The sequence below is a fragment of the Centroberyx gerrardi genome, chromosome 12, assembly GCF_048128805.1.
Source record: "Centroberyx gerrardi isolate f3 chromosome 12, fCenGer3.hap1.cur.20231027, whole genome shotgun sequence".
Classification (NCBI taxonomy): Eukaryota; Metazoa; Chordata; class Actinopteri; order Beryciformes; family Berycidae; genus Centroberyx; species Centroberyx gerrardi.
The window spans coordinates 11,483,354-11,495,571 of record NC_136008.1 but is presented as its reverse complement, the minus strand read 5'-3'; the positions used below and the strand labels follow the sequence as shown (position 1 = coordinate 11,495,571).

At 47.3% G+C, this 12,218-nt stretch overlaps 1 protein-coding gene across 3 annotated transcripts in view; it reads left to right on the top strand.

Moving 5' to 3' along the window:
- LOC139919856 (poliovirus receptor homolog) overlaps nt 1-12,218 on the top strand; it is a 71,074-nt gene that overhangs the window by 21,465 nt on the left and 37,391 nt on the right. For all 3 annotated transcript variants that reach the window (XR_013506886.1, XM_078286950.1, XM_071909718.2), the window contains exons 2-6: nt 6,666-6,775; nt 7,715-7,964; nt 8,906-9,199; nt 9,398-9,515; nt 10,199-10,347. Coding sequence is in view for 2 of the 3 variants with exons in the window: in XM_078286950.1 (XP_078143076.1) it covers nt 6,666-6,775; nt 7,715-7,964; nt 8,906-9,199; nt 9,398-9,515; nt 10,199-10,347 (921 nt within the window). In the remaining variant the exon portion in view is untranslated. The remainder of the gene's footprint in view (nt 1-6,665; nt 6,776-7,714; nt 7,965-8,905; nt 9,200-9,397; nt 9,516-10,198; nt 10,348-12,218) is intronic.

Genomic DNA, 12,218 nt, shown 5'->3' with positions numbered 1-12,218 from the left:
ACAAACAGAATTCCTATTTCAGATCTCCTTGACTGGCAGAACCTGCTAGACCTGAATTATACTCTGGTATGTACATAGCTGAGAGCGGGAGAGGGAGGAGTGAGTGAGTGAGTGAGTGAGGGAGGGAGGGGGGGCGAGAGAGTGAGAGAAGTCCACAGAGATGCATGGGCTATTGTGTATGTAATTTCCTGTCAGGGTCCCTGCAGTTAAATGGCTGGGAGATCCCATTGTGAATTCTTCTGCTTTGCCAGTTTCCTCTTGCTCTCAGACTCATGCATACTGTATAGACTTCAGTCCCACAGTAAGACTAAGGTCATGGTCCAGCTTTGGTTGCAGTGGTTTGGCTCTTTTCAAGCTAAAGCAAGTGTAGAGAATATAAAATGGTAGGAAGGATTTTTTTTTAAATTTCCTGCTGGGCCTTTTTTCATTTCGACGGTATACTCTGTATGTAATTGGCAAATGTTTATTGTTGCTAATCATCGTCGGCTCACTCCTAGGGCATATTTATTAGGAACTAAATAGAAATATGCATCAGTATACACATGCATGCACACACGCACACATACACACCTCCCTGTGCAGATTTCTCCTCCAGCTGTTCATCTCTCATTGGCACTTTGAAGCCTATTCATGTCTGCCTTCGTCCCTCCCTCCATCCCTCTCTTCCTCCTTCACTCCCCTTCTGTTCCATTTCATGCGTTTCAGCCTCTGTTCCTCATTTCTGCCGACTGGGTCTGACTCTCGCTCTCTTTCCACATTCTGTTTTCAGAGTCAGTTATCAAATATTTCGTCATGTCACTGTGAACAAAGTGAAATGTAGCCCTTCTTCTCACAACACCTTTTTTTCTCCTGCTCCTGTTGCATCACAGAGGTTAGCTTTTTACCTCCCATCTCCTGCACGCAACCTCGCTGTAACACCACTCTTTTTTTTTACACCTGTTTTTCTTTTTCCACAGTTCTCAGTCAATAGAACCTCCATTGTGATTTTTGAGCGCAAATCTCATGCGGCGACCTCAGAGCGTTTGAAGCATGCTCCTTTATCAGACCTGGGCGTTATCGACTCGAGTCCTCTCTAGTCAAGCTTACGGTATGAATGGGTTATAATAGGATGTCATTGGAGAAGTCCATAATGCGCAGTGGTTACTGCTAAATGTAGCTTTCCTATGTACTATTGATTGGCCCCTGATGGAGAGCCCAGTGGAAAGGTCAATGAGAAGACGAGCCACATCTCAAGTCTTCATTTCCGAGTTTTATTCTTGGCTTGTCAAACTGCCTCGCCTGTCAAAGCTAAGCTGCGTTCCCACTCTGCTCCCTGCTTACCAAACTATCCACGTCCGCATGTGCGTGTGTGTGTGTGTGTGTGTGTGTGTGTGTGCGTGTGCACGGACTGTGTGCACGTGCAGTGAATGCGCGTTCATTGTGAGTATGCATGCCTCTATGTGTGCCGCGACCGTGAGTGTGTGTGTGTGTGTGAAGGTCAGAAGAACTAGTGCTGCAACAGTGTCGGGTAGCAGCGGCAGACGGCAGCTTCAGGTTGGTGCTGTTCCAGACTCCGGCTGATAATGACCATTAGTACAGTCTAGGAGCAGTTTGGATATGACACACCGTCACACAGCAGAGACACTGTTGAAGTTTGGCTCGGGAACTAAAGGGGTTGGACAAAATCAATGGAAACACCACACCGGAAAGGGCTCTTAACTTGGAAGTAACTAAATCACAATTTCAAAGGCAGCTACACAGGCGAGTCATATCAAGTTGAATGCCAAATAGCAGTGTGTGTCAGCTTTAATAGAGGTCTGACCATCACCACTTTTATATGAGAGTTTTGAAAGCAGCATGAGGCAATTAACAGAGTTTCAATGAGGACAAATACTCTGCACTTAAATTCCAGGTGCATCCGTCACAAAAATTATTTAATTTGCCAGTGGGAACAGTATTGAAAATCAACAATCAGCATGCCAAACACAGACCAACTGCACTGGCAAAGAGGAACAGTGATCACAAGCAGTATAGTTATGAAACACCACAAAACTACAGTCTTGACAAAAATTGTACATCGGGAGCTTCACAAAGTTGGTATTTATGGCAAGGCGGTCACTCAGAAACCGCTTGTATCCAAGGCCAACGCACGAAGATGCATAAACTGGTGTATTGAGCAAATGAACTGGACCTTTGAAAAATGATTTTGTGAACACCAGAGTGACATCAAACGCCTTCCATGGCCTCCCCAGTCACCAGATCAAACATCACTGTAAGTTAATGGGAAGTTGTGGAGCGCAGAGTGCATTTACAGATTTCCACCCCCCCACTTTCTTTCTTCTTCTTCTAATGGTCCAATACACACAGTTTAGAACTTGTACAACACCATTCCTCATTCGGTACTTGATATTCATATATTGTTGGGTGTTAACATTATTTTTTCCACCCATTATATACCCATCAGCACAATTATTACGCCAAATAAAGGCTGTACTGCAGAGGTGGCTGTATACTCTCTGCAGAACACACACATACACAGACAGACACACACTTCTTGCTTTTCTGCAGTCTGACCAAAATGAGGCTTGCAGTATCAGGGAAAATCTCATTTCATTGCCTTGCAAGTGCCACCTTTGGGTCTAAACTCGCCGCGTCAAGTCGTCAAGTTTGAAAGGTGGGCTGGGAATCATTCTAATTTCCAAGTAAGAGAAAGATTATGTTTGTAGAAGAATAGTTGGAGAGCGCAGCGAAATGCAGACAGAAACAGATTCCATCAGGACAGCATAGTGATCCTCCACCCTGCACTCCATATTGTCTGTATCAAAGCTATTATTCTCCTGCAGTGGAGAGGGAGGGCACGACAATAACAACAACAAGAGAATAATGGAAATGGAGACATTCGCACCGACCTGGAAGAATAATGAAAGCCCAGAATCCTTATTACTACACCCTTGAGACAGCAGTAAGCTGGAAAGGCCAAAGGAAAACGCACTCATATCCTCTCTCGCTCTCTCTCTGTCACCCTCTCTCTGTCTCGGTCTCTCACCCACTCACTCAGTCACACACACACACACACACTTTGGATGGCTAGGAAGTAATCTGCAAGAACATGGGCAGCGCTGAAGCTTCATTCTTGCCCACCTGACAGTGCATAACCACCAGGCTGATGAAATGGGAGAGAGTCAGTGAGCTCTGAAGGCCATTAGATATTTTAGGTGATGGCCTGCTCTCCCTGTCCCCTGACGTTGTGCTTTTCTCCACTGTAGTGGGGATCAGGCAGAGGACATGAATGCCATTAGCCGTCAGAGTCAGCCAGTCAGGCAGCAAGGCAGGCGGGCGCAGCCTGATAAGCGTATGTTCATTTTATAAGCCACGGCTGGCTCAAATGGGCCGCAGAGAAAATTAGGATTTTGATTTTTGACTCGCTCCCTCTTGCTCGTTCGCACTCTCTTTCTCTCGTTTTCTCCCTCTCTATTCTCAGCCACAGCCCTCCTTTTCTCTCAAGGTCAGGTGCGGAGTCTACCTTTCCTCTCATCCGCTGCTCCACACCTCCCTCTCTTCTCCCCTCATCTGCCTCTCCTCGCTCTGTTTCCCTCTACCTGAACACCCCCCCCCCCCTTCCTCCCCTCTCCATTTTTAGTTTCTCTCCCCGCCTCTTGTTGGTCTCTCTTTTTCTCTCTCTCTCTCTCTCTCCTTTTATTTCCCTCTCTTCTAAATGTCTCCCTCTCTTGTCCCTCAGCTGTCTCGTATTAACCTTGTTTATTGCTTATCCTCTCTCCCCTTCTCGAGATCCTCCTCTGTCTCTGTCTCTCTTCTCTCTCACCACACTCTCTCCTTCGCTCCCTCTTTCATTCTCTATTCCTGGCACCGCTCTCCTTCACACCCTTTCATCCCCACTTTCCATACACTCCCCCCTCCTCTGCTCTCATCCTCCATCACTTTGGCATTCCCAGGCTGTCTCTCGTCTCCTCCTTTCATCCTTCCATCCTCCCAGTACACTTCCTCCCCTCCTTCCTTCCTGATTCGTTTTCCTCTTCACAGAGGAATGGTGGGAAATATGGAAATGTCAGTGTGACCAGGCAGGAGATCAGAGAGGACTGTGTTAATATGGCAGGGCTGTCGCGGCGCCATCAGCATAATGTATGTGTGTGTGTATGTGTAAGTGTGCATGTGTGCACATCGTGTGGGAGTTAAAGACATAATGATGGGTGACAGTACTTAGGATGTTGACATCTGACTTACATTGATGTGCTACTTTGGGATGCCGAAGAGGGGTGTGTGTGTGTGTGTGCGTGCGTATGTGTTTGTTTGTGTGTGTGTTTGTGGGCGTTTCTGGTGTGTCACCTGCAGGCAGCAAAGCTACTGTAAAGTAGAGCAGCCGTGACACAAGGCTTCTGTTCTCTCTCTCCTCCCCTCCAACCCTCTCTTTCTCTCCTTCTGTCTCTCTCCCTCTGTCGCTCTTCCTCTCCGCTCACTCCTACCCTTGAACCGTCTTTTATTCTTTAATTCCCTGAGTTCCTATCTCCCCCAGCCTCCTTTCTCTCTCTCTTCTGTTTAATATGACCAATGCTCTCTAAATATTTATAGCGACAATTACTATTTCAAATGCAGCCTTGCCTCAGCACTTCACTAAGTCGGTTGTGTCCATGTACGCGCACACACACACACGCACACACTGGCTTATACTGTCTGCGTCTGCCATTCTAATGACAGTCAGACTTCAGGGCTGGAGTTTGGGGACTCAGGGAGGAGGGGTGCGTGTATGTCTGTATATGTCTTTGTGTGTAATATTCATTTCCCTGGGGCTGTGTAGAGTCTCATAAGGCCAGCCTGTCTCTCATCTGGGCTTAGGCAGGAGTTGACCTGGGTTGGCTCTCCTCTTATTGCCTCTGAATGACAGACAGCAGGCAAGGCTTTGTTCTGCCCCCGTGTGTGTGTGTGGACACACAGGTCCGTGCGTGCATGCATGCATGTGTCTGCGTGAGTGTGCGCATGCATGCATGTGTGCACACAAGCGAGATATAGGGCGGCATAGCTGTCAATACGGCCCTGTGTAATGATCTGTGGCATACAAGGTTGACTCAATCCATACTCCCAATCAAGACAAGTAATCTAGGGTTTCAATAACCCCTCATCCCCTTTTCCATTCCTCCGCTACATCCTTCACTCACCAGAGCCTGGCTCCCGGTCCCCGAGCTAATCTGTAGTTAGCCGGACTAGCTCAGGTAGATTGAAGAGGGGCTGTAGCTTGATCTTCACCAAATGCCCCAGACATTTGAAAGATCACAGGCCAGGAGCTCTACAATAAAGCAGGCGTCAGATCTCTGTGTGTGTGTGTCTTTGTGTCTCTCTGTGTGTGTGTGTGTGTGCGTGTGCGTGCGTGTGCTTGTGTTTTGTATGTGTGTACAAGAGAGGGATCAAGGAAGAGCAAGCCGTTTCTCCTTTCAGCCCAATAAGGCTCTGTGCTGCTCCCTGGGGTGCTTAGTGGTTGTCCAGAGGTTCCTCTGTGGTTACAAGGGGGTTGTTTGGTGGTTGTAAATTGGGCTGGTCCTGGGAGAGCTCGTGTTATTCTAGGAAAGGCTTGTTTTCCTCCACTTTCCCACTCAGTCTCTCTTGCTCATTCCTCCCTCTTCTCTCCCTCTATATTGATATCTCACATCTCCTCAGAGAAGAGAAGTTGTGGTGTTTATTGCTCGTCAAAAGAGAAAGACAGCACTGCCCTTCCTTCTTATCTCTCGCAACCTGTGGGTTTTGAGTGTGTGTGTGTGTGTGTGTGTGTGTGTGTGTGTGTGTGTGTGTGTTCCATCAGCCCTCCAGATCATATTAGTTTCAACACAACAGCTTGGGCTGAGCGCAAACCGGTGGAACTAGTTCCACAAATAATTGTTTGTCTTTAGGGGAAATTGTGTTTCAGTGGTACTGATGTGTGTGCGTGTCTTTAGTTTGCTTGTAAACACAAACTCTAGGCACACACATGTACCATGCACGCACACACACACACCCACACACCCGCACACATACACACAGAGGTCTGGCTGCAGACATTTGAAGCTGTGTATCACCAGGTAATCCACTCTTACTTAAAACAGGTGCCATCTTGCTGACATACACCAATGCGCGCTTACTCATACAAGTAATTACATTTTCACAGAGACATGCATTACACACACACACATACACGAACATATTCTCACTCTAGAGCTTTCTTTTTTTATCTGTCTCTCTCCCTCACACACCAACTGATGTACAACACACCAAGAAAAGCATATTTATTTTGACTCTTTGCTAGCCAGTGCTTTTACACAGGAATGCGTCGGCAGAGCAAATGGCAGGCTATAGAAAAGCATAACCCATCCAGATGATTTATGACCAATGCGCTAGAGAGAACTGGCTTTCCTCTCTTTTCCAGCACACATCCCTTTTTCGGCCACTCGATCCAGTTATACACACACACACACGCACAGTCATGGAGAGACACCAGACTCCTGTAGGTTTGGCCTACTTGCCTAGGTTCACTAATGCTGTCCTCTGTTGTACCAGACGCCTCCACACTGTCCTCATTTATCATCAGGAGGCCTCGTCCCAAAATTATTCCTCTGCTCCCTTTCCTTGTCTCCTTTCCTAGTCTGCGAAGAAAGGACAGTGATTAAACTCCCTCTCTCTCTCTCTTTCTCTGTCTATCTTAGGAGCGTCAGGGCAGCGGGTGAAGGTGGAACCAGAGGTGTTGTCCTACCCCGGCCAGTCGGTCAACCTGCGCTGTGCCTTCACTGACGCCACCGGCATTCAGCTCACAATGGTGAGACACACACACACACACTGTCATGATGGAAATACATTTTCAGTTTTTTTGGGGGGAATTAGAACTTGATTACTTCTTGTTGTGCCACCACACTCACATTGATGGTAAATTAGGTTTGGGGTACAAAATGCAAATAAAAATGTCTGTTTCACGCAGAAATGGAAGTCCATTGTGCTGACTCAACGCAGCACAATCTGTCAGAATTGCCTGGGACTACAATTGGCTTTCACAATTGAATGAATCATCCTCACAAATGTGCAGAAATTGGCCATCAAGTGAATGTACAAACCATTTAATATTTGAATAAACATATGGCTGTTTTCCTGGATGGTATTTGTCAATTATGCACCAGCTTGACTGAGTCTCAAGGTGTGTGCTACTTAGTTGGACAGGTGGGCAAATTAGAGCAATTCTTTGCATTCAACAGAAACATGAAATGACAAAACAGGTCGATGTGCTTTATATACCTCACGTATTAGAGCCAAATCTAACAAACCATAGCCCAGAGGAATAAACCTAAGGGTAGTAACAGGTTTTAGAACTTCTAGGCTTAATGTTTTATTGCTCCAAACAAACAATACTAAAATTCATTTTGCTTCAGGGGATTGAATATGATAAACGTAGGCGCACTTCTAGTCGCATTTCAACGAAGTCATAAGTGCACAATTCTGGTCGTGCTTGATTCCACTAACAGCAGGAGAGAGAAAAACTAGCTTCTGAAAAACTAGCATCCATATTAATCTCTGCTCCAGTTATTTGATTGCAATGCTGTGCAGTCTAGTGGAGTGTACTGCCAAATTCGGATGTGTTACAATGCTCCTTAATGTGCCTCATCGAGGGCATGATAAATGAGGGCCATTGTTTTTCTCAGTCCAGCAGCCTGGTCCAACACTGAACGTATTCAAATCATTGACCCCTGTGTCTGCTCCACCGTAGGTAACATGGATCTACGAGCCGAAGGAAGGGGAGAGGATCAACATAGCCGTGTTCCACCCCAAATTTGAGCCCAACTACCCCGACTCGCCCCTGAAGGGCCGGGTCAGCTTCACCACTACTCCCCCCAACCTGTCCAGCCCTTCCATCCAGATCACAGAAGTTAAGATGACCGATGAGGGGAAGTACATCTGCGAGTACGCTACCTATCCCAGTGGAAACGAACAGGGCATCACCTTCCTGGTCATGCTAGGTAGGTTTTGGGGTGTGTGTGTGTGTGTGTGTGGGTGTTAACTATAATCTACATAATCCGCCTCGGAGTGCTTGTTTTGTGTGTGTGTTTTTCAGTTGTTATGTGTCTGAATGTAAAGTATTCCCATGCCTTGGTCTCCCGCTCCTCCCCCTAAGGTAGCAGGCAGGTTAAAAGCATGTCCAGCTAGGCTTAATTGCTATTATAAGTGGTATTGTCAGATCAATCGTGTTCTTGTTAATGCAATGGAACCATTGCTCTAACCTTGGCCCAGCACCAGTGCCTCTGCTCTGCGCTCCTCTCTCTCCAGCCCCCCGCCCCTCCCTCCCTGCCTGCCTCCCCTCAGGCTGGATATTGATCTGGCTGCTTGTCATGCCGGCTGTCAGCTCCTGTCCTGCCTGCTCTCCTCTGATCCCACACCAGTACCAGAGAGAGGGCGATTGAGGAGGAGGTGTGGGGAGCGAGGGGAGTGGAGGAGTGGAGGCTGGGTGGGTGGTGGGGGTGACAGAGATCATGTAGTGATTTAGAGTTTGGGTTTGGAAATGCGCTGGACCAGTGGGGGTAATTGTTTATCAATGATGGGTGCAAGGGAGAGAGAGGAAATAGATTAGAAGAAACAGAGGGATGGTGAAAGGAGATTTAGGGTTTGGGTGTGTTTGCATTGGGCCAGTGCTCATAATTGTTTATCAATGTAGAATCTGAAGAGGAAAAAGGAGGAGGGGAAGAGAGTGGGGAAGAGAGGGTGTTCAGAGGGGTTTGGATTTGCCTTTGCCAGGCTGGTGACTCAAATTGTTTATCAATAATGGTGCACATTATCTTTTCCCTGTCTGTGCTCTTATTTCCATTTGATCTATCTTCATCCTTTTAATTTTCTTTCTGTCTCTCTCTGTCACTCTGCCTCTCTCTCCCTCTCTCTATCCTCCATCCTTCCATCCATCCATCAGCTAAGCCCAAGAACACGGCCTCCGCAGTAACAGTGGTCGCGGGCACTAAGCCGGTCGTTGTGGCGCGCTGTGAGTCCGCGGACGGCCGCCCCGCTGCCCAGATCTCCTGGGTGACCACTGCCAACGGCAACGCGACCACGGTGTCCAAGCCGGGCGGCGACAACACGGTGACGGTGACCAGCGAGTACCGCATGATTCCCACGGCAGCAGACAACGGCAGAGACATCAGCTGTGTGGTGATGCACAGGACCCAGGCCAAAGCAGAGAGTTTCAAGATGAAACTGGCCGTTGAGTGTAAGAAAGCACACACACACACACACAGTCCAACACTCTCATTATTCCATGAACTCCATTGCCTTTCATGCTCTAACATGCTAGGCTTTGCCAATTTCAAGCCTTGGAATGATTCAATGAACTCAATGTACTGTAACCCATTTTTCATTTTTTTTTCTTTCCCTCCTCCCTTCTGCCATTCATCCGTCCCTCCCCCAGACCCCCCTCAGGTGACGATAGTGGGCTATGACAATAACTGGTACATGGGTCGTACGAACGTGGTGCTCACCTGCCAGGCTACAGGCAACCCCATCCCTACCACAGTCGCCTGGAAGACGTGAGTACCAAGCCACTGGCATTTGTCTGTCTCTTCCTCTCTCGTTCTTTATCATCCTTCTTGAGGTCTTTCTCGCTCTTTCTTTCTCTCATTCTCCCTTCCTCACCCTTCGTTCCCGGGTCCACAGTCCACTCAGAGCTGTAATCAGCGCTTTTATTATTGCCACTACAGCCGTGCGTTCTGATTATGGAGATAGACGTATAATTTCTGATAATGGACTCTGTGACTCTGGATTTAACCCCGGCATAATGGGAAACACAATATGACTCCCCCACTCCCTTACTCTGCATTATCAGCCATTAGCATAACTGTGGCAAAATATGATAAGAGAAAAGTTTGGAACTTTAGAATGGCAGAGATGAGATTCTGGGCCTGGGTCCAATAGTTTTGATTTGTCTCCTGTCCTCATCATATTTTTCTCCACTGTGTGATAATGGATTGGTGTGTGTGTGTGTGTGTGTGTGTGGGGGGGGGGGGGGCACTGCCGATCTAGATTAGTGGAGTTCAATGACGTTGCACAACACAGCACATTTCTGTACACACACATCTGCCTAAATGCTCTTATTCTACCCAAAGCCAAGCAGTACTACAACCTTTCTCTCATTTTTTCTTTTTCTCCCTCTCCCTTTCCTTTTTTTCCTTTTTTCCTTCTTTCCCATCCCGCTATGCCTCCGTCCTCGCAGTCTGACAGGAGAGATGCCAGACACGGTGATAGTCAACGAGAACAAGCTGACGGTGCTGAAGGTGGACGAGGCCGTCAACAACACTTTTGTCTGCGAGGTCAAGAACCGCATGGGGGTCGGCAAGGACCAGGTCACCGCCATGGTCAGAGGTGGGTGGCAGGACACAGACAAACACTTCAACACACACACACACACACAGCAACACATGCACACATAAGTATATATATGTGTGCTCTTGCCAGTCCTGGGTCAGATAATATTTGAAAATAAATAAAAAACTATGAATCCACCCATCTGGCGCTCCAAAACAAATGCTAAGAATTATTTGTAAATGGCCTAACACACACTGGCACACAGATACACACTTCTGCACGCAGTAAATGCGGCAGTGCAGCACTAGATACTTACACACACTTGGGCTCACCTGGGTCTCGTTCATCACCTAAGCCTTTTCCTGGCTTGTCTATGGAAACATTTATATCCTCTGAACTGATGAACTGGACCCAAGTGCACTTTTATCACACGTGCTACACATCCTTGCTGTACTATGCTCTTACATCTTCCTCTGGGTTGCACCTTGTTCCATCTCACATGTCACATGAACGCGCTCACAGACACACACACACACACACACACACACACACACACACACACACACACGCACGCACGCGCACACACTTTCTTGTTCTGTGCTGAGAACTGCCTTGGGTCTGTAGTGTAGGGCTAGAGGGTCCAGCTGCTCTGTCCATGGTGTGTGTGTGTGAGTGAGTGTCTGAGAGTGTGTGTGTGTGCATTTGCTTGTGAAGCCATTCTTTTGGGCTCTCCCCTTTTGACATTTCATCTATCTTTCTATCCTTTTAGGAATGCATGTCACTTTTCCACGGCTCCTTGCATGCACTCAACCACAATGTATTTGTCAAAGTTTCTATGCCTCAGTGGTGCTCAAGGTCTGTTTATCCACTTTGCACTGTGAATAGCATTTGTAAAGTGCTTCTCACAGGGTTTCAATAGAAGTGCCACACAGACAAGATGTTCCTTTTCACTGAGATATTAGCGCAATTTCCACAGCACTGAAACATAATCTCGTTTCACATTCTTCTTTTTTTGAGCAGTCCACCCTCCTAAAGTGATAATCACAAAGGCGACTTGCAAATGGCTTCATCATGGCACCCTCGGCCAGCAGTAATGACCTTATTCACAGGAGTAACTAAAGCAAGGCAAATGAGCAGTGTGCTCATGACTCAGTAGTGTCAATGTCTTCAAGATGAGGCTGCAATCACTGATAATGATACTTTTGATACACGATGACATTGTTGACTTTGAAATGAAGTGGATTTCAATGTTGCCTTGGGTTTAGCCAGTACTGTGTACAGCACTGTGTCTGTGTGTGTGTGTGTGTGTGTGTGTGTGTGTCTCTCTCTCTGTGTCTGTGTGTGTAAGTATACATGCATGTATGCGTGTGTATGCATTTGTCTGTGTGTGTTTTCATCTTGTCGCGCCACTCTGGGCCTTGGAGGATGTTCCAGTGAGTTGAGTCAGCAAGAGCGGTGCCTGTTAAGATGGAGAACAGTCCATCCTTCCATCTCTCAATGGGTTTAGCTGCACCCCTCGACGGGGTTCATTCCTGCACCTCACCTCATACAAAATACATCCCCTTCTCCCCTTTTGCTGCCTGCCTGCACTTTACCGGAAGTTATTTTCTGCTGACATGGGGGAAACTTCGGCCATAATGGGGGGAAAAGTGCATTTCTCTGGTGGCTACATCTTAAGAGCCACCCCACTACTTCATGCCCTCATTTTCTCTCTCTCTCTCTCTCTCTGTCCTCCCTTCTCTCGCTCAGTCTCTCTTTATTTCATTCTTTTTTTGTTTCTTCTCCCTCTCCCTCTCCCTCTCTCTCTCCAAGTCCCTTGGCTCCCTATGGTGCCACAACATGCGTCACTGCTCTTCTGGGGCCATTCTGTACTGCTGCATGGTAGTGTAACTGGCTTCTGTAGCATAAAGGATGTCACCATTTCCCGC